The following is a 22923-nucleotide window of genomic DNA, read 5'->3' as shown; positions in this document are numbered from 1 at the left end:
TGCCACAAAACTATTCATGATTTTTTACTCTAGTTTAATGCAGTTAAGTTTGAAGAAACAACACTGTAGACAAGTTCAATATACCTGTTTGACCCTAAGAGCATTTTCATATTTTTACTGTCTTAACCTCTTGTTTTAAAATGCATTTTCTTTAAGACAGTATGGGGCACTAAACAAAGAAAACTGGGTGCAAGCAAGGTCACCAAATGTGGAAAGTTTGTTACACTTAAGAAGCATAAGAGAAGTTCTAAATATGGTGATCAGTACACTGTGGCAAAACAAAGGGCATTTTATCTTGTAGTTATTTTTTTCTTCTGTTTGTCTTCAGTGTCTCTGTCTTACAGTGTAGAAGCACCTACTACATGATGAAGTATGTCCACTACATATGGGAAGGAAACTAATTCTTTGCTAAAGAGGAGCAGATTAGGGACTAGGAAAAAAGGCAGTGCTGCTTGGATTGGAAACAGTTTCGGCCCTAGGAAAGGAACTTTTCTCTCCTCACTTAAGGGAGAGTTTTTTAGACCAGTGGGAAAATGCAGTCAGACTAAAGCTGGATTTTAAAGTTTCATCAACTTTTAAATTCCGATTACAGCCATTCCATGCCTTACGACTCTGCTGAGCTTGGAATTGCCGAGCTCAGGCCAGCAAAGCTCACAACTTATTCATTTACATGTATATTCTAAAAATCATTACTTCCCCAGTATTCTTACTCTTTAAGTCTACATTTCAGTGTAGTAAAAGGTTTCCAGAAGGACAGAAAATATGTAAGTTCTGTGGTCAGTGTAAGCCCAACCAAGGGTGGGCTTCCAAGCTGTACGTGCAAACCAAGCTGCTGCTAACTAGGATGGAAAGGCATGTTTGCAAATAATAGCTGGGTTTTGCAATTCAGAGGTTGATTTCAAATCACTGAGAGCCTTAACAGCAATGGTAACCACCTGCACCAACTGTGAAAAACAACCTATGATCAGAAGCACTGTATGCCTGACAAATACTTTTCCTACTCCATTACAACTGCATTTTTTTATAATATATATCTAATCAAGCAAATTGTGGTCCTTCCACATTTTCAAATGCAGAATAATAAACACATAGGACATACATTTGCTTTCCAAGTGTGTCCTCAGGTTCTCCATAAACCTGAAATTTCAAGGACAAAATGGACACAACTAGTAATGTGATCTGAAAAAAAAAATCTTGGGAACTGACTAGAAAAGATGAGGCAGAACAGTAAGAACCTCCCATGCATATTGGTAAAGTACAATAGTTGAAACCTGAAGTCAAAAGACTGCTACAATAACCACAGCCACAGCCACCTGCAGTACATGGAAAAGAGAGTCATAAACTACCTGCTTTGTACATCACATAGAATTTTGGTCAAGTTACTTGTTTCAAACTGGGTTAAGCCAGTTGCTTTGATGTGTTTATTTTGCCCCACCTTGTGGTGAAAACCAGTTTACATACTGTGCAACAGCCATCTGATTAATCTCATTGAGTACTCTACTATCTGTTTACAAAACCAGTCACTGAGGACCACCTCAGCTGTAGAAAGTACCATTGACTACTTGCAGTAGATACAGAAGTACCTTTCTCTACTACAAGAAGGAATACTACTAAAAGGAGAGGGCAAGTCAGTAATAGGTTTTCAAGTTTTGGGGTAATCATTTTACCTCGCACTGCTCTACCACCTAAGTCTACCTGTGCTTCAGTAGTAATTCCTTATGACAGCAATACTCAACCCTCAACAACAGGGACTAAATTAGCCTAAGTGAAAACCCAAGTTTATGAAAGCTTTGCATTATGACCACCCACAACCAGTCAAGAGCTTAAGTTGCCTCTTTCATCCCACAGCTCCCAGCAGTCAACTAGACAGTTTTGCTTTATGTTTATACTATGCAAAGAACAGTTTACATCACCAGCCCCAAGCAGCTACATTAAGTTACCATGTTAGCAACACATTTATAGAATAATTTGAGCTGGAGGGGACCTTTTAAAGGCCATCTAATCCAATCCCCCTTTACTTATATCAGGTTGTTAAGAGTCACATCCAACTCGACCTTGAATGTTTCCAGGCATGGAGCATCTGCCACCTCTCTTAGAACACTGACCTCATTACAGATGATGGATTATTTCACTGAGACAATTGGTCATCAGCAGGTTTTAAACAATACCTTTTTTTCCTGAAAACTTGTGACTACTCACAGCACTATCTGAGGGAATTTATGAGGGAATTTACCCACTGTGGTAGCTAAAGCAGCATTCAGCAGCTTCTCAGCACACACACACAAGCCCATGGTATCAGCACTGCCCAGTCAAAGTTGCAAAGCCATTAAATGTTTGTATTGGCACAACACTTAAATAGGAACTGGTTATTTTATTTTCAATATCTAGACAATCAACGAGCAAGTTCTAAACAAGCAAGACCTAAAAGAAGACTTCTCAATGACATTCGTAAGAACAAGAAGATACCTGTAATAGAAGACCAGCAAATACATATTTCGCATATTCTTTGTGTTAAAAGGTAAAATACAACTTATTAGTAAGTCTGCACAACTTCACCTTCTTTCATAAAGAAGCTGACTTACCCAGTACTGTTACAGTTGTTGATGACTGTGTATTTCCAAGTGGGAATGTAACTGCTTTGCAAATATATTCTCCTTCATCAGAAAAGCTTACATTTTTTAAAATGATTGTTGCATCAGTAAGCGAGTAGTTTTTAAATGTCACTCTTCCTTGGTATTCTCCTTGAATAGATATTCCATATTCAGGATGATGAACAGCAATAGTCTGTGAACTTTTACCATATATCTTCTCCCAAGAAACTTGTGTTATTGTTTCATTTACATCAATTATGCATTTCAGTGCAACCTTCTTCCCCCAAACTGCTGTCACATGTGGATCAACAACTGGTCCAGCTAAGGCACCTAAAAACAAAGCAATTGTTAGTTGGGACACAAGAAGATTATGTCTCTGAGCCTTCACATTAAAACTTCCTTTAGTAATTAGCTTGGCTTTTTAAAAGACAATTCCCACTTTCTTCTGAAACTGATTCACAGCAGTGTAGAAACACCACAGAAGCATGCTTCAAGCAAAAACATCAAAGCTAGGCATAGACTGACCATTTTTTAGAGAATACTAGAGAATACTATCACCAATACACAACTTCCTATAAAAACAACCTGACAATTGTGTAACTGGTGTAACAGTCTTGTGGAAATTTAACTATATATGAGCATTGTGTGTATTCAGATTCACTGAAAAAAGCAATAACCAAACAATGGTACTGTAGCAGTCTGCTTACTGATCCAGAGCATCAGGTAAAAACTGAAGTTAAATGACTGCACTTGTTTCTGTTTTCAAAAGATAGAACTCTTAATAAAGATTAATTCAAGAAAAATGAGAGAACAAGAGAACCCCTGTCAAACCCCCACAAACTACTCCACGTGATCACCAGTCTAAGAACTCAATTTTAACTTCCCTATCCTACTTCCTAACAAAGACATGTACCACCATACATATGCAATCTTTCTGCTATCCTGCAGTGTGGTGTCTTCACACTAGATCTTCCCTCACACAGCAAATACGCAAGAGTGGGCACAGTCAAGTGTTTGCGTGAGATTCAATGCATTTCCACTTAATACCTAAAATACCTTCCACAGAAGCAACTATGTTCTGAGCTCAGCACTTTACACCACGCTCCTTTCAAAAAGGGAAATCCGTCAGGACAAAACAGTTCAATCAATCACTGGTTCGCAATTTCTTTTGCCAAACAGACGCTCCAGAAACTTCACCCTAGTTCTCTTGAAACAAACTAACATGATGAAAAAGAACCAAAGTCTTGGTCCACACTACTTCTTTTTCCTGTGCTTAAGTTTTAATAGAGCCATTGCAGATGCTCCAATTCTCTCTCCAGTTACCGAATCAGTACTCAGGCTCTTACTGAGGATGTTCACCCATGGAACATGATTTAAGTCTAAATTTTAGTAGTCTCATTTTCATAGGCATGAAGGAGTCATTCAACCTGAGATATGAACCACCTTTTCACCCACCAAGTTCACACAAAAGACAAGCCATGTGTTCAGGACAGAAGTCTCTATGTGCCTTTATGTACGAGTCCATTGTTAAAAGATTTCCATTTCCCATCAATTGATTTTTCATTGTTCAAACCATAACTGAGTCCACAAAGACACTCAAAAAAGTGACTTAAAGAGTCAGCTATGGATTCCTTCAGTATAAAACTACTGACTAACATCAACAGGATGAACACCTTAATCTGCACAAATAAAAAACTAAGCCAAAACTTTAGACCAAGATTGTTGACATGCCAGTCACTAAGGCTGAAAAATTAGCCTGAAAACTCAAAAAAAAAATCTGAATGCATTTCATATAGAGAGTATCTGCCATGACTAATTCACAAGTAATGCAAGCATATTTTGTCTAGTCTTCTCATGCCTCTTAACTAACATTGTTGTGTCAGACACTGAAGAGAGGGCAACTATTTGCACACTAACTGAAATGCACAAAAATCTGCCCAAATTTTGTCTCCACTTGCCACTGCTACATTTAAGCATAAGGTGAAGTGGTTCTTAAAGAGTATTTGACTAGTGTTTTCTACATTATTTATAAGGCTCACAAGTTACATTTCAGCAATGTCTTCCAGAATGTACAGGATATATCTATTCTGTCATGTCATTTATGTAAAGAAAAACACACTTGCGTTCAGAAATCAGGATTTTGCAATATTTAAATCTAGTCAATCTGAACCTGTACTAAACTTCACCATAACGATCAGTCATATGTAACTCCAACAAACTTAGCACAGAAAAGCCCTACAAGTGGACTTACAAAAACTGCTCAGACTTCTGGGAAGGTAACAAAGCAAACTGGAAAAACACCCCAGTTAGTTGACCACACAAGCTCTTTTGTTTCCTTTTTTTTTTTTTTTGGACAATTCTACTCACAGTAATTGGAGGCTTTAGCTACATAAAGATGACCAGTGTACATTTAAAAAGTCAATACTCAACAATTTTTCCACCAAGGAATTCTTCTAACAGCTCGTTTGTGCTATGAGAACATTGTATTCTCACACAAATTGCATGAATATTTTCAGAAGTCAAACTTTTTCGTTGCTGCTCCTACTTTCAAGATTTACAGATTGAAATGAGCAACATAAATACACATTTATATACATAAACACACTTGCAGCTATAGAATGTAGATCAGTTACATCTTTTTCATTCACCTTTAACAGCAAAGGAAGTAAAGCCAATAGATCACTACTCCAAATTTTATGCATTTATCTTCTGACAGATGTTCAGACTCTGAAGACACAAAAAAAAAATAAATCAAACTTATCTATGCAAATCATTTAAACTGAACTTACATACAGTGTATATAACAGTACATAGACTCCAAAATGTTTCAAGTTTTAGGGAGACCACACTGATGCTTTCTATCCACTGACTTCCCACAGGCTATTTCCACAAGACAATAAAGCCAAACTGCAGAAGAGCAGAAAACTGAAGTTTTCCCCTCTATCAGCAAGTTATTCAGTTCACATCTGGCCTTAGCACACACTAATGGCAGGGAACTAAGAAGAGTTCCAATCAAGAATGGAGCAGAACAACAAGAACATCGCATTTTGGTGACAGCAAGTTGCTACGTCAGCAGAACTTCCCATGAAAAACCCTTAAGGTCAGGCTAAGCATTACTGTTAGGTCAGCCTAATTTCAAATTACATCAGAAAGCTTAGACTTATTCTTCCAGTCCTCCTCCTCCTGTGTCAGCACTCACCAGGCACCCAAGAGACCCCAACCTACAAAAACTCACTTGTTCTCTTCCCCATTTAACCTTCTGAATGAGCTCTGTCGATCACAAGCAGCAATGCAACAGAGGAACGAGCACAGTCACACAGTCCAGTGGTATTTTCAGATCTATTTAGCTGGAAAAGCAAAGCACTTAAGGACACTGCAGAAAACAAGCCTGAACTTGAGGCTTTATAAAAATATATGGTTAAATGACTGGGAAGAAGTCAGTGTGTGTGTCTTTTGAGTACCAGGGCATGGTCAAATTCCTGTGTCAAAAAAAGATCAGAACCAAGGAATAGAAGAAATTCAAGATTAAGTAGTACAAAATGCCTCAACACTAGCTTTCAATTAGAACTGTTAAGCAAGCACTTAGCACTTACATCAAAGAGATAGTATTATAACCTAGCATTCCTCCTGCCTAAGGATCTGCTTTATCACAATCCTTACTTGGAGTTCTAGTTCATCAATCAATTTTTTGGGGGAAAGTGAGCTTCTAAAAAAACATTTTTTTGTACTTTTTTTTTGTACAATACTTGCATTATTTTTTTAAAGAAGAAAACTGGAGGTATATTATGTCCATCTCAGAGAGCAATTCTTAAAACCTTATTCAGTGTTTATCATAGTAATATAACAGGCATGCAAAAGCCTGCCAGAATGCAAAAAGTTTTGGTGAAATGAGGCGTAGCAATTCAATAGTCTGAAGCCGAGACTATTGAAATCCTCGGGCTTTCTCTCAATCAAAAGTTAACTGTTGCTGAAACAGGGCTTTTACTCAAAACACCAAGCTCAAGACAGACAAATTCTCAGTTAAGTGCTGTCACTGGATGTTCTGCACAATTTTTAAGTACTCTGAACCTCCACCTGCTGCTCCTAAGGGTACAGATGATGACCATTCACACCATTCTAACAAGAGGCTTGTGTTACTCTGCTCCTTCATTCCCCACAGCTGATGGAAGGGATGGTCAGTTATCTTCCAGTTGTTGAATCAACATGTTAATCTACAGAGAGACACCAAGCAGTAGTAATATTTGTGAGGAAGGCTACAGTTGCCATTCATAAGACATCATCCAGAGCCCACAGAGAGGATTCACACTGCCTGTTAGAAGGCAACACAAGGCAACACTGGACAAATAACTCTCATCCTAACACAAATGAGTCAAGATGACAAAGTATGCAAACCTCTACAGCACCACAATGAACAATTATCAGCAAGACTCACATTTTCACCATGTAAAACAACAAAACAGAAGTAAAAAAGGTATTTTACTCCAGTGCAACACAAAGTTGTAACAAGTAGTTACAACTCGGGGTTTAACACTAACACAGCTTGGGCCCAACTCATGAGTTGGAGCTTCGAAGCAGCTCTGCCTTTGAAGTCAGGCTGGCTGTTACCCACTATTCTTATTTCACAATGTCATTTTCACATGTTAACTGATGCCTCTGTTCTAGTTTCAGTAACTCCACAGAAGACAGTGACTGTGCCCCTGCATACTCTGCTTCCTACCATGCTGCACAAACCTTTAGTATCAAGCAGCAGGAAATGAAATACAATCTCAGACACTAGAGGAATTTAAAAAGGAATATTAAGCTCATTTTTCAAATTCAGTTGGGAGGGACACTCTTAGAAAACCAATTTTATAAGGTTAAAGTTTTAAATCTAACTACTCACCAAGAATGTTTACAAAGTTCTGTGAACTTTAAAACTTCATTTGGCATTTCAATTTAAACCATATTAACATCAATGTCCATTTTTTATATGTTCTTACATTATAAACTTAGACATATATTAACACACAGTGAATTAAGACATTCATGTTTATCCTGATACTAAGCTTTCAGATGTTTACAAAGACATGCTGAACTAATAAGTGAGGCATGCTATGAGGCAGCTGGACGTTCTTCCGCAATGAATATTTCCAACTCTGTTCAACCAAATCTTCCAATCCCACCTCCTTTAAAAGGAAATAAGCAAGACAACGAGGTACTCTTTTTCCAACAGGCCAGGCACAAAAGCAGGACTGGAGGAGAACATCTCATTCTTAGTCCCACTCCCTTAAAAAACTAGTAGTAAGAGTAAACAAGTAGTTCCAAAGTTATCCATAAAAATACACACCACTAACCAACACAATACTCTTCCTAACCAACACAAAATGCTTCACATCCACATTTAAATAAGTTCAAATCCCTGAGTATCAGAGCAATAGGTATAAATATGCTAAAAGAAGAGACTGAAACAAGCAGTCCTTAATGTAACTGAAACCTCTGATTGGAAAGTTTGTTAAAGAGTTCCAGATGATCTTAATCTTTTGAAACACAAAAGATGAGTTAATAGTTCTGACAAACTGATGTGGTGCAAAATGTTAAAGTCCTCCTACAAGCACATCACCAAAACATCTAACAGATATGGCAGAAGGTCAAAAGAAGCATTGTACTTCTGAGTCTTGGTGGTGTTGCCAAGTAACTGCATTGTATACGGAAAACCAAATGAAGTTAGACACACAAACCTTTCCCAGGCAGGCAGGAAAAAACCTTTCAAGTTGTAGTGGGTCCAAATTAGAAGAGCAGTCAACATAAACAAGTGTAAGTAACACAGGCAGGATGACAAATAACTGGTTAGAGAGCAAAGACTCTCCTGAAAGCTATAGCAAGTATATGGTGATTATGTTTGGAAGTGACACTCTAGAGTATGCTAATATAGAAGTAAACTCTCTTCTCCAGCCAGCAGCACTGAGGCTCCATCTGGAGTTGTTCAGCTTGAACATCTTATATATCAGCCATCCAGAGTCTGAAAGCAATGTGTGCTCAAAAGCCTAGAAAACATGACCTACAAGAAAGGATGGAATAACTGACTGTTATTCTCCAAGAAGGTAACCCAATAAAGGTCCTGAAGTACTTACACTGCAAAAAGAGAATGACTGCAATACTAAGCATGCCTGCGAAGGTTAGGAAGAAGATAGACCAAAGCAAAAAACAACACCAAACAAACAAACAAACAAAAAAATCAAACAAAAAAACCACAAAAAACTTGCAAAAAACAAACCCACAAAGAAAACCAACAAAGCCCAGGAGTTCTGTGCTCAAGAACACCAGTGCTTTCAGCTAACACATATTTACTTAAGACAGAGCACTTTCAGTTACTTTTTTCATCCTCAGGTCTACTGCTTTTGGGTTTAACATGAATATTACAACCTGTTCAAATAGATACTTCCTTACCAAATGTATTCCTCATCTCCTTTTATTTGCATCTATTTGTATTCTTTACAGTTACTCTTTTCACTAAAGGTTTTCCTCTTCATCAGGGGGACAGCCAGCTCACAGCAGGCGACCAGTCTTCTCTATCACTTATTTTTCATATTCTGATCCATAAGCAGATATTCATCTTTTGTCATGTGATTTGCAAAAAGCTTTTAGCTCTTCAAAGTTGTATATATGAACGCACATGGAATCTCTATCAGCATCAGTCTGTCCTCAACTGAGACACCAGGGCATACTCAAATCATTCCTTAGAGACCAGTCTTCTCATTCTCAGCAAAAAATAAGACTTGGGAGAAATGACAGCCTTCAGCTTTGAGCAAAGTAACTCGTTCAATAATAAGCTGTGTTATAACCTGATGTTTAGACATAACTTCAGCCTTGTTTGCTTAAAATTTATTTTAAAAGCTCGATTTCTTCATTTATTTGCAGGGCTGGGAGTTCAAGGTGATGACAAATTCCATTCAGAAGATATACAGTTTTAGTCAGCTAGTGCTTCAGCTTTTCTGACTTCTATTAATCAAGTACACAGAACTTCACTGGCCTTTAAGTCAGCTCCATCACCTACTACCAACTGCCTTTCATTAATACAGGTAACTAAACAAATTACATAAAAATCAACGCTTTCTAGACACCAATTTATTCTGAAGAGGTTTCAAACCTAGTACACTCTTCAGAGCTAACTCTAGAAATTCCAATTTAAGTTAAAAGTAGATGTCAACATCATGACAGAGAACATGCTTCAAAACACTGCATTACATAGTTCATATCTTGTACAGGCAGCTGCCTGCAAGCAAGACCTTTGGCAAAGTTCACAGAGCAGACCATCACAAACCCAAGGTCATGTTTCCAATTATAGAAATATTATAAATATATTATAAATAATACATATGAAGTTTAATACTCTCCTCCACAAAGGACACTTCAGGAGCATCGCTGAACATCCACCTACACTTCAGCTTCTTTAACTCTTCAATCACTCCGTTTCACAAGGTCCTCTAAAGCCCTGTGTAACTCACCTTTACTCCAACTTATTATCAATTAGTATTTATGCATAATTAGGGCACCTCATACTCCAGACAATGGAATAGACAAGATCCTACTATCCTCCAGCATCACCTATAACTAACTATAGATTCCACCATAAGAATTCTCTCCAGAAAAAGGTCCTAGGAAGACCACAGAGACTGCTAGCTGAAGATCTGGTCAGATAAATACCCTCCCACTTCCTTCCAGGCTCCAGACCTCTCCACTCGAATTTGGAAAAGCAATTTAATGCTATTGAATGCTATCACAATATCCACTTTCTTATTCTTTGAGAGGAAGACAAAAATTGGGGATGAGGGACTGGGCACTAGGTATCACAGAAGTCTGAGGAGTTACTGCCCATCACTTCTGCTTCATTTCAAAACCTGGAAGTTACCAATGACACAGAAGCATAGTCTCCTCCACCTAGCCACAAACTTGCAAAAACGTGGGTTGCTATTCCAGATGTCACAAAAGTCCAACAAACAACTTCCCTTCCAAGTTATACCGTTGTTGTTTCAACACTACCATATAATTAACTTGCCATTACACATACTAACAGAAATAAAACAAGGCAACTGCAACCAGAATCAAAAAATACAAACACCAAGTGTCAGTATAGGATTTTTTGTCACTGCTGTTTGTTCTCTTTCATTATAAAGTAACAACTCCCTTTTCTAATACACAGCAGTCAATACATACACTTCCATCCCAGCCATGAGGGTAACTACAACGTGCATCTTGCTAATTACCCGGAAAGCTCAAGTCTATCCCACAGTCTAAGTTATGAGCAGCAAGACATTCTTGACTTAATCACACTGACTTCATTTGTCAGACTGAAATATTCAGACTCAAGTTCCAGGAATCACTATTCATCATCAGTACCACTTTGTAGAGGGAAAAAAAAAAAAACACCAAAAAAAGGCAGCTTTCACAGAAAGCCTGTGACATCTCTAAAGTGCTCAACAAGTCATATCCAACAAACATAAAAGCTATAGTGATCATTTCCACCTAGTAATTACCACAAACACAAGTGAAGTCCTAGGTACAAGTCTCTTCATAACACACTTATCAGTGGCAAAGACAAACAAGCTCTAATATTGATGTAGAGAATAATGATTTCACATAGGTAAGAGGCAAGGGATCTCTAGAGGCTACTTAGTCCTGCTTAAAGTAGGTCCAGTTATATAAGACTGCTTGGAGACTCAGCCAGCTGAGTCTTCAATATCACCACAGAACAGTATTTATTCCTCAATCACTTTGGCACGTGCTCCCTCAGAGAGAAGTATTTCTTCCTTACATTGGTTCAAGATTTCCCACACTCCAGCAGGGCTATGAAATTCCTAACTTAACCAAGAATGTAGTTTTAAGTACAAATAACTTAAAAAACCCCAACTATGTAGTGCACTTTAGCCATTTTGGGGAGAACAACGTAAATGAAAAAAATACTGTTGTGTTAACACCTGTGTCTTTGGTAGGATATTACTTTTACACAGGAACAATAAAGCAAAAATTCAAGTAATGTGGAAATGGACATCACTCCAACTTTCAGTGGAGAAAGGAACACAGCATAATGAGAGAGACTGCCCACTGCATTTAGTGGTGTGAGCACACACAGTCCTTACAGAAAGCTCAAGGACAAGCTACCAAGAAATTCTGTACAAGCAATTGCTTGACATAAATACCAAGTTATCAGGATTCTGGGGGCTCTGGGGGGTTTGATTTTTGCTTTGGTTTTTCTGTGAAATTAATAAGGAAGGACCTGAAATTCTGCTAAGTGTACAGCAACAGTTGTAAGCATTCAGCATTCCCTGCCGCCAGCACTCTACCTCCTACATTGAAACTAGAAAGTCATTAAAAAGTGGTCAGGAGCACTGATGTGTGTGATGTCCTTCTAGATGAAGCAACAAGACCTTTAATCCGTAGGAAAGTCCCGACTCCCTTAAGCAGACCATTCCTTCCCTTTTTATATGCTGTCATTCCACATACCACCTACTCTCCAGAGGACTGAGGTCTGGGGGAGGAGAAGGAAGGTTGTACTTTGCACTAAGTAGCAAAGTCTCGAATAAGTTCGGAAAGACAGCTAAACATTAACTTCACATTTTCAACTACCTGTAAAGTTTGAATGTTGTCTGCCAATATTGAACAACTGCAGCCACAAAATGACATAAAATAAACGCATTTTGTCAGGACCAGCAAATCTCAGCTGTCCATGAGAAGATCTGATGAGTTAACAGTTACATTACAAAGTTATGTGGATGCCTGCTGCCCCCTGCACTGCTGACACTGCTGACTTTTTTTTAGCTCTTAAGGCCGCCTTCCACTGCAAGCTACTTCAGAAAGTTAACCCTTTTTTGTCCAGGAACTGCATCATGACACTAAGCTTAGGGAATGCTCTTTAATAGCTGCTGGATTTACTGCCAAACTATATTTTCTATATGTGTCACACTGTCAGCCAGCTCGTGCTGTAAGAGACTGGTCTTACTGGCTCCTTACTGAAGTAACAGAAGAAATGTAGGCAGATCTTTAACAAATCCTCTAACAGTTATGACTTCCATTAGGAGTTAACAATGGGATCCAATTTTAAAGTAAGCTTTTAGCAACCAAATTGCTTTATACGAAAAACTTGTTTCAGACTTGACTTGGACATTTTAATCTGGATAGATTTCCAACTACTACTTTTCTTCCAGGACTAACTATAGTATACTAGCTCCTGCTTACCCATGCACAATATGAGGCTCATTTAGACTGAAAGGGACTTCTGGAGGTTATCCAATCCGACCCCCAACTGAAAGCAGGGCCAACTTTGAAGTCAGATCAAGTTGCTCAGGGTCATACCATAGTCAGGTTCTGAATATTTTCAGGGAGAGATCCCACAACCTGTTTCAGTGCTTCATTCTCTGTGTGGGAAAACATACTGCTAACACATTATAAAGATCTGCCTTGCTGTAGCTTGTGTCTGCTGCCTCTTATCCTTTCCCTCTTATCCTTAGCATAGCTAAGGAGAGTCTGTCTTCATTTTCCTCCTCACTACCTATTAAACAGTCAGAGCCAGCAGTTAGGATCCCCCACTCCAGATCTTTCTCAAAGCTGAACAAACTCACTCCTCAAGCCCTCTTCATACATCATGTGCTGTTGACTTATCTTAGTGGCCTTTCACAGGCACCTCAGCATCTTCCTTGTATTTGGGAATACAAAACTGTCCATGGTACTTCTGATGCAGTCTCACAAGCTCCAAATAGTGGAGAATAATTGCTTCTTTCAACTGGCTGACCATGCCCTGTGTGCTCTTCACCTTTTGCACCACAAAGACACACACTGACCCACAAGGACCCTTATGTTCTTTACTGTTAAAGGTACTTTTCACCAGTTGGCACCACATTTATGCTGCTGCATGGGGTCATTCTGCCCCAAAGAGATTTGGCTTGGCATTTGCTTTTGAACTTCATAAACTTTCCAACAGGTATTTCTCCAACCTGCAAACATCCCACTCAATTAGCCCTAGCCTCCAGCAAGTCAATTGACCCTCACAGTCTGGCAGCATCCACAAATTTGCTCTAAGTACATCAGTGACCTGGAAGAGTGGCTGGAATGCAGACAAACTGCCCCTGCACTGGTGCCACCAGTAACAAGCCTCCAGGTGGACTTCAGCTGATCAGAACCTTTCAAGTTCAGCACTACACACAACTTTTCACCCACTTAATAATCCACTTCCCGAACCATATCTCACCAGTTCGGCTACAAGCACATTTTAGGAAATCTTATTATAAGCTTATTAAGGTTAATAACACTCACTGTTCTTCCTTTGTCCATAGTCTTGTCCTGGGTACTTAGAGCAATAAATTCAGGACCTCTTTTCACAGCAGTCTCAAGTTGTGGAGACATCACCATAACTGCTTTTCCTCCCTTCACTTCAGTTTTCACCTTGTTTGTAGCCACATCAATTTATCAAACCTAAGCCATGCCTCTTGAGTCTCAAATAACACAGCTGCAGAGCAGCTCTGGAAATCTATTACCAAAAGAATTTTCACTAACAGTTCCACAGAGTCCCACAGACCTCGCCTCTTTCTGTAAGGCAGAACACTCTGCAGAATCTTTCAACGATATTAAATGAAGCTTACACAAAACTGTTTCTCAATAAGAGAGCACATTCTGATTTGTCAAAAGGTAACATAAGTTATTAAATGTTCATGTGACAGCACTGATGCATCACCTGTAATAATTAATCTGGTTATAGTAAAAAGCCTTACTATATTACAGCCACTGTACCTAACAGTTGTGTTATACATATAGAATCATAGAATGGTTTGGGTTGGAAGGGACCTTAAAGCTTGTCTTGTTCCAGTGTCCTGCCATATAAGCTGCGTGCAGAAGCCTGAACTACTTCTGATACCACAAACTGATGAAATATAGCTACACAGAACTTAGCATGCTTCTTCCTATAGAGGATATCCTGGATAAATGGGAATATTGCACTTGCTAGTTACCAGAGGTAGACTATTTTATGCTACCTCAGTTACCAATAATACATTGAAACCTTCAACAGGATGCATTTAAATTTCCCAAGTCATTAATGGTATGGTCACAACCATCACATTCTCATGGTTGACTTCTTTAGAACTATAGTCTCTTTAAATGTTAAAGTACCTTAATGAAGTCATAACAACATTACTTCTGTTTCAAGAAAGTTTACCTTTTGAAGTCAAAAGTGCATTGAAGTGTTTAAAACACAGAAATAGCATCACCAGTGAAGGGCTGAGAAGTGGGTTTTTATAATGCAATTATCAATCTTTACAAATATATTCAAAAATGTATTAAGCTTAACAGCTCTTGACATCGCTTCTCCAACCTCTAGTAATGATTTTTACCAGAGCTAAGTAGCTGTTTTGTTGTGGCAAGGGCCAACAGATGACGCTGGAGAAATTAAAGGAACTTGGGGAAAAAAATTACCCCAAATCAGAAGTCTTGCCCTTTCAGTTACTTGCATTTGATGTAATTTAACTTATGCTTGACTCAAGTGATTATTCTTCTACCAAATTATGTGCACTGAAATTAAGTAAAGCCAGTTATCCAACTTGAACATGATCTCAACTTGTCCATATTCTTTCTCCAGCATCCACTCATCCTGTTTTTAAGGCTGTTTTTCAGTGTGCTTGTCCCAGCAATAATTAGTTTTCAGCTTAACCACCTGCACCATGGGTGCTATTTCAAGTAAAAAAAGCAACAGAAGTGGGCAAAGAATGCCCACACAGAACAGGATTAAGAAAAATGTAAGTCTAACACTCACTTGTAATCTTCTGACTCAAGGGCTAATGAAAGTAACAAATCCAAAAGTAACTAATAAATTCATCAAGCTAGCTCAGGTGGTTTTTTCCCCACTCCTCTTTACACACATCAACTATGGAGACCTGTTTGACTAGTCTTTACTCACCTTCAGCAGAAGATTGCCATTTCAATGCCTCCAAATTTTGTACATGCCACTGCACTCCAGGGACAGCACTAGCACCTGCTAAGTATTTAAAAAAGTCACTTAAGAAAACATTCTGTTCTGTACAAACTAATCCCAGGACTAGTTTAAAAACTATCATGTTATACCAGCCTTGACTAATAGAAAAGGAGAAAACAATGAATCCCTGTAGACATAGAAAGTTATCTTAAATGTCAGATAATGAAAGTCTGACATGGGGGGGTAGGAGGAAAAATTGGCAAGAGCCTCTACTGCTGTAAATAATCCTGGTACAACAGTCAACTCCAGACAGAATGAAGGCTGGTCAAGTGTAGCTTAAGAATAAGAAAACATGCTATTCTGAGTTACTGCAAAACTAAGAATGTTTTTACTTCTGTACACTACTTGATAAACAACTGAAAAGCAGTAAAAATATTAAACAGAAGAATGCAGTAGTGATAAAATAGGATTGTCTGGAAGGTTGTTACTACTTTTCACTACTTGAACTAAAAGTGACCTTCTCAATAAATTTGACCTACCTTTTCCAACACTTGGAAAAAGCAAGGGTAAAGGACAGAGACAGAAGTTTCAGTACTTTTAATTTTTTTTTTATTCTTGTTGTTAACTTTCTTCTATTGCTAAGTCATAGACAGAAAGATCAATTTTTGAGTTCACATTTGAAACATTTCCAACTCTAAAAGTTAATTACCTGAAAGAATGAGGAGAAAAATAACTCCTGAAGCGTTCATGTATTGGATAATACAAAACAGTTAGTTCTGTGATTTTACCCTGACTTGGAAGTTGTGCTTTGTCTTAAAGCTCTTCATCACAAGACTGTGTACTAAGTTGTGTAATAAGCAGCCACTGGCCCAGCTTTTCCAGAACCAATGTAAATGTTGGCCATGAGCCCCCTCAAGTCTTACTCATATGTACCTACACTTCATTTTAACCCACTATCTTCACATCCAGGGGAGTAAGACAAGCTTTCATCTAACAGCTTTTTCATCTCTCCCCACTTTATAGATTCAAATACAATAATTATTTTCCCCAGCAAGGTCTTTACTGCACATTTCACTCTTTAATAGCTTCTCATATATTTCCTTGCATTTTATCCACATTCAGCTATTCTCATCTTTTCTTTCTTAGCTCATCTTGTGATTTCTTCCCACACTAACATGATACTCTTTTCTAAGCAACCCATCTGCTTCCTAACCAGGAATAAAGAATAATGCTAATGACCCCTTTACCTCTAATGAGAAAGCCTGATCAACTTATTTCATGCCTAATGAAGTAATTCATCATCTTCTCCATCCTCCCAATAAAAATACATTACTGTACTTCAGAGGGCTATGATCTCTGAGGCACTGAATACAACTGCCCTTCCAGTAAGTACTTCTTTAAAATCTTGTTTTAGACAGGCTAATCCTAACAAAATAACCCCATAGATACACAGAACCATAGAACTGTTTAGGTAAGAAGGCACCTTTAAAGATCATATACACCTCCTCCTCTTCAAACAACAGCAAAATCAAACACCACATGGTATAACAAATTATTAATGATTAAATAATTGCACCTATACCTATTCTTCACTAAGAAAATCTGGCCACTTAGTTCATATCCAACTATCAGGTCCCTTAGAAAATTCCTCACAGGAACTTCTGCATTACTATCCACATACCAATCAGTACAACAGTCATCAGGGGAAAAGAAAAAAAAAACAAACAACTTCAAATAATCCTGATTCAATACAACACATTCATTCAAAGCTGGAAACAAAAGTCCAAGTACAAACACAAACTGTGCTAGAGCAAAGTAATCTGTCATCACAAAGCCCACCTTTAAGTGGAAAGGTAGAAGGGCTCCAGAGCAAGCAGACAGACAATCTCAGCACTCTCACTCTGCACACTAATCTAACCAGGCTGTAGCTGTACCTTCAGATAAAGAACTTTGTTTGGACAAAGCCCCGTTCAACCCCAGAACAGCAGCTCAGGCCACCCCCACAGCAGTGCTCTGGTGTAAGACCGGATGGAAAGTCATACTCTTAAAGTTTATTGCTCTTCCAACAGATAACCACATCAACACTAAAAAAAGGACAACATTTACTAACAGCACTCCACGTAGCTGGCACTAAGTAAGATTATCTTTTAACAGTCTGCATAACAGGTTTCCTATTTCTCTTACCCTACTTTCATTCACTACTAATTTTGTTTCTACAAATTGAGATTTAGACACCTGACTCTAGAGCTTCTTACTTATTTTTTTCCTTTGAGCTCCACAAATGCTCCGCTTATTAGCCCCACACACTGATTACTGAAGCAACACCCCCCCAACTCCTATTCCCTTTTCACAGCAGAGGCAATTTACATCTGATTTTGCATACCTTAAAAGCTCTACTACCAGCACCTGAAAGGTAATCACCTGGTACAGGTGCTCTGTAAAGCCAACATATTTTTGCTGCTTCTGCTACAGAACAGCCCTTTGTTTCTCAATATCACCCTGGTAGCAATACTACATAAAAGGGACGGGAAAGAAAGCAGCCTAGATTTGACCATATTTCTAAACAGAATACCTGACTCTAATCTCACAAGAAATAAATCCTGCTAGAACTGCCTTTTATTCACTATTAAACAGTATCCATATTCCATGACATAAAATTAAGTTATTTAAGGAGGCAAGAGAAACACATCATTTAAATCAAGTAACTGTTTAACCTTTACGTAGCACAAGTGGATAAAAAACCATTGCAATTCTTTTATGATACTCCAAGTGGTCAGATCTTAAATAACATTGTACTTCACTTTCATATATATGGGAGCTCTTGCACAGCAGAAGCATCACAGTGTAACAGTAATCTTGACCATGACAGACCTACCACAACGAAACAGAGCTAAGAACCATTCCATAGCAGCACACCCCATAATCTAACTAGTTATCCTGAAGTACAGGCTGGACAAACTTCTGGCAGCTTTTTTTTTTTCTTTTTAAATTATCAAACAATCCAGATTTAAACTCCCCTATTTGAAGTTACTCTTATTTCTACCACTGAATTTGCTCTGTTTCTTCACACAGCAGTTTCACACACTGCCCAGCCTACTACATAGTTCACCACCACTTCATTCTTTCCAGCTTCTCAAATACCTTCTACAGTTTTTCTATTCCTTCTCTCACTATTGTCATATTGGCTCATCTAATGTCTTTTTAAAACTGCATTTTTCTCCATACCATTTTCAAAAAATAAAAGCATATTCAGACATGAATTTCTAAAATATTATCATTGACTTTGACACACAATGAGGAAAAAAAAAATACATTCTGTTGTCTTTTTGAACACTCTACCATGCTTCCCCATTTCCAAGGCAGTAACCTGGTTTGCCTGACCTCCTGTTTTTGCCATGACTTAACGTGAAAAATCAGTAAAAATGTTTATACTCAAACAGACTGTTTTGGTCAATAGTTCCTTGGCAAATTTCTTCTTTTTTTTTTTTTTTTATTTTTTATTTTTTTTTAATATATTGTATACTGTATACTTATACCATCCACATCTTAATAATCCAATCCTTCCAGCTCCACTACCATTCTGGAGCCTGTACTCCAAGCTGCTTTGAAAAAAAAAAAATACTATGAAACTTAAAAAGATATATGCCCCACACACTTTTTCTAGCCTCACTAAGAAACTTAACCAATAATTCAAATGGAAAATAAATAATTATTTCTTCAATGAAAAAAAACCACATCTTGAATATCTTTTCTTTCTATTCACCTCATTTTATGATTTTGCTAATTTTTAATTTGTACTTATATTCCAAAAAACTCTGCAAAACTCTTTTTACTGTGTAAAAACTAATGAGGCACTGAAATTATGAGCAATTCATTTAGTAGCACACAGGTCCTTGTTTACAACATAGCTGGAAAATATTTGTCACAATGCAGAGTAAGTTATTTTATAGATTTAAGGTTATGATGATGTTTCTTATGGATGCCATACATCTCCCCTCGTTTAAAGCTATACTGATTTGATCATTCAAGTTTAGTACCTACTTCATTGAATCATGCACTGTCTGACTGAGAAGTGGAACAATTACTTGTGCATGTTACCTGAACCCAATAGTCTTGCTTTCCTAAGAAGAGCAGTATTTACTAAAGCAGGTTTATTTTTATTCAAAAATCCAGAAGTTGCTGTTATTTCAGATGCCTGATATATTTTCTCTCTTTGTGCCCCCCTTCAGTTTTTTGGTGGGAGTGTTGAGGGGTTTTTGGAAATATTTCTCTGAGGAATTACAGATCAAATAAATCGTCATTTCTAATTGCCAGCCCAAATGATTGTATAAAAATAGTGGCATTATTCTACTAGGGTTTGTATTTTTTTGTGGTACCATTTTCAAATCTTCCTTTTGCTATCATTATCAGAATTGGCCGACCAATAGTAGGAAAGGTGACCAAATATAATCAGCAGTTTTGAATTCCATCAACACGTAATCATGCTCAAAATGTATATAGGAGCACTCTTAAAAGCCAGCCATAACAATAGTTTTCCTTCATACTCATGTGTTACAGTTACAATGATAATGAAAACAATTGTGGGAAATTTCAAGTGGAAAAAACCCCCAAACTAAAATCCGAGATACTGACAAAAAAAAAAAAAAAATCAATCTTCCCCTGCTGCTTATCCCACAGTCCAAAAGTCACTAGTAGTTTTTTTAAGTTTCCCCTTTCATCCAGAGATTATACTTCTAAACTCTGTGCTTATTCCCACACAACATTGCCGCTTCTGGCAGATGTTCTGAAGTGTTATCAGTCAAGTTCACATACGCCAAAAAGAATCTGGGAAGACTGACATCCGAATGACACTCATCAAGACTAAACCGGTAAGTCACTGCGTGACACGGGGCACGGATGCTCTTAACTTCATTGTTACTATTATCTTCACATTTAGATATAAAAATAGCTTGTCAAGGTTATGTCAAATCTGAAGCTTCACGTTTTTAATTGCAAAAGAGCAGAAATAACCTCAAAAAAAAGAGAGAGAAGCGCTAGAGCAAAAAAGTTTGCCGACCCTATGGAAATTAATCTTCAAGCCTTAAAGTTTTGAAATGTGATGCCTTCTCAATATTTACAAAGTTAGGAACAATGATCTTTTTTGAAAGCTGCATCATTGCCAGAGGGGGGAGACTATTACATACACGAGCACAGTCCTACAGCAGCAGCGCCTCAACTCCCTCCCTGAAAAAGCATTTCTCAGATACTACACAACTGCTTTACGGCTTGCAAGTTCCTGGGTATTTTTATCACATGAATCTCCAGAGACTACCTCCTCTAACTTGTTCCTCCTTCATTAAAGAGGGAAGGGACACAGTGTCTCCTATAATAAAATATCCTTGCCAACTACTCATTGCTGCATTGGGAATACAACGGCAGGATGACGGTTTTCGATTTGCTCTCGCCCAAGTCCACTTTTATCCCCTCTCTCATCTTCCACTGCTGTAAAAAAAAAAAAAAAAAAGACACCACGCACACCACACCGCACGCAGTAGTAAATAAATAAATAAATAAATAAATAAATAAATAAATTCCTGCTCAGTTTCCAGCTGCTACGTCGCTTGTTTGTTTCCCACAGGAAGATGCACGGGAAGGGGGGGCTGGTGATGGCACTTTCCCCCGAGCGGTCACGCCAAAGCCCCGCGGGGCCCGGCACCGCAGTGCCCCCGGCAGCAGCTGCTCAGGATGCGGGTGATGAGAAGCGCACAAAGCCACCGCACCGGCAGCGACCTCACCCCGCCACCGGCACGGATTTCAACCTCGGCGGCGGGGAACGACCACACGGGCCAACTGCGCCGGCAGCAGAGAGTGTGCTATCCCGGCCCCCAAGAGCACCCGCAGAACGCCAAGACCCTTCTGTCCTTCCTACAGGCAGGGAAAGGGGAAGTGCAGGGGGGGGAAGCACCCGTGAATTCCCGCAAACAAGCAAAATCCCGCCGTTCAGGAAGGGAATTTCAGCGGATAACCTGCCGCCCGCCGGGGGAAGCCCCAGCCCCGCCGCCGGCGGATAAACTTCCCCTGCTGCCCCGCCCGGGCCGCGGCCACCCGAGCCCGACCGCCGGGGAAACTCGGCCTCCCGGGACACCCACCCGCCCTCCCGGCGGCAGTGCCGGCGGTTCCCGGGGGGAAGCGCCCGCGGGTCCGCCCGGCGCGGTGCGGGCTCCGGCTCCGACCCTGCCCCGCATCGCTCCCTCCTGCACGATGCCGGCCGCGTCCCGCCCGGCTCCCCCCGCGCAGGGCGGCCGGCAGCCCCCGGCAGCCCCCCCACCCCGCCCCGCCGGCCGCCACACAAACTTTCCCTCAACTCGGCCGCGTCCCCCGGCGCTCCCGGGGCTCGGGTTTCTCTCCTCCTCTTCCTCCACCCACCCCCTCGCCCGTCCGCCAAGGGGAAAAGTTCCACTTACTGCAGCAGAAGCGAGAGAAAACCAACCCCAGCAGCCCCAGCCCCGGCCCGGGAGGCACCGCCGAGCGCAGCCGCCGCCGCCGCTGCCGCCACCGGGGGGAGGCACCGCCACCAGCCGCTAGGAAAAGTTCCCGGCGGGCGGCAGGAGCCGACGAAAGGGGAAAACCAGCGGCAGCCTCCGCAGCGGCTCCGGCCCCTGCCATGCTCCGGGCTCGGCTCGCAGTCGCCGCCGCTACGCCGCCCGGCCGGTCCCGCCCGGTCCCGCTGCCCGCGCCGGCGACGCCTCCCCACACGGAGCGTGTGTCACTGAGCGGGGCGGGGCGCGCCGCTCCCGCCCTCCTCAGAGCGGGCCGCACCACCCGCCGCAGGGAGGGGGGGCCGAGGGAGGGTGGGAGGCGTGTGCCGTGCGCCTCCACCGCGACCCCCGCCACCTCCCCCCCGCCCCGGGGCGAGTCGCCTCGTCCCCGCCTTCCCTGCCCCGCTGTGTGGGACTCGCAGACGCGCACCGCGCGCGGGGGGGGTTCGCGTAGGTATCGCGGGCGGCGGGTGGGAGGGGGTGCCACGGTGTCCTCCCCCGAGGGGCTGTTGGTACGTCCCGCCCCGCCCCGTCGCTCCCGCCCCCGCCCCGAGCGCGGCCGGGGGCGCCCGCCCGGACCCTCCGCCCTTCCCGGGCTCCCGCCCCCTCGGCATCCCCCCCGCCCCTGCGCCGGGCCGGCCCGGGCGGCCCCTGCCCCTGGGCTGGGGACGGGCCAGCAGCGCTCACCCCGGGCGGGGCGCCCCGGGAGGCGGTGGGGGACCGGCCGCATCCCGCTCCTCCGGGCGCGGGCGTTCCCAGGCGCGGGGGGATCCGGCCGGGGCCGCTCCCGGTGTCCCGCGGGTGGACGGGCCGGTTCCTCCTCGGCGGGGGCGCCTGCCCGCTGCCGCAGCGTCGGCGCCGCGGTTTTTGCCAACAA

The 22923-nt window shown here is 41.0% G+C and overlaps 1 protein-coding gene across 9 annotated transcripts in view; it reads right to left on the bottom strand.

Moving 5' to 3' along the window:
• The window catches only part of NECTIN3 (nectin cell adhesion molecule 3), a 118361-nt gene extending 96102 nt beyond the window's left edge, over positions 1–22259 (bottom strand). For 4 of the 9 annotated variants that reach the window (XM_051779998.1, XM_051779996.1, XM_051779993.1 and 1 more), the window contains exons 1-3: positions 21972–22258; positions 15514–15591; positions 2583–2921 (exon numbers count right to left, since the gene is read on the bottom strand). In XM_051779998.1, the coding sequence (XP_051635958.1) occupies positions 2583–2921; positions 15514–15591; positions 21972–22173 (619 nt within the window). In that variant the 5' untranslated portion in view covers positions 22174–22258. Of the gene's footprint in view, positions 1–2582; positions 2922–15513; positions 15592–21971 lie in introns of all 9 variants that reach the window. The other 5 variants (XM_051780000.1, XM_051779999.1, XM_051780001.1 and 2 more) reach the window with 4 other exon arrangements.
• Positions 22260–22923: the final 664 nt, after the last annotated feature.

Source organism: Manacus candei, unplaced genomic scaffold (assembly GCF_025592945.1).
Source record: "Manacus candei isolate 608988 ecotype Guabito, Panama unplaced genomic scaffold, ASM2559294v1 h1tg000014l, whole genome shotgun sequence".
Classification (NCBI taxonomy): domain Eukaryota; kingdom Metazoa; phylum Chordata; class Aves; order Passeriformes; family Pipridae; genus Manacus; species Manacus candei.
This window is presented reverse-complemented; position numbering and strand designations above follow the sequence as displayed.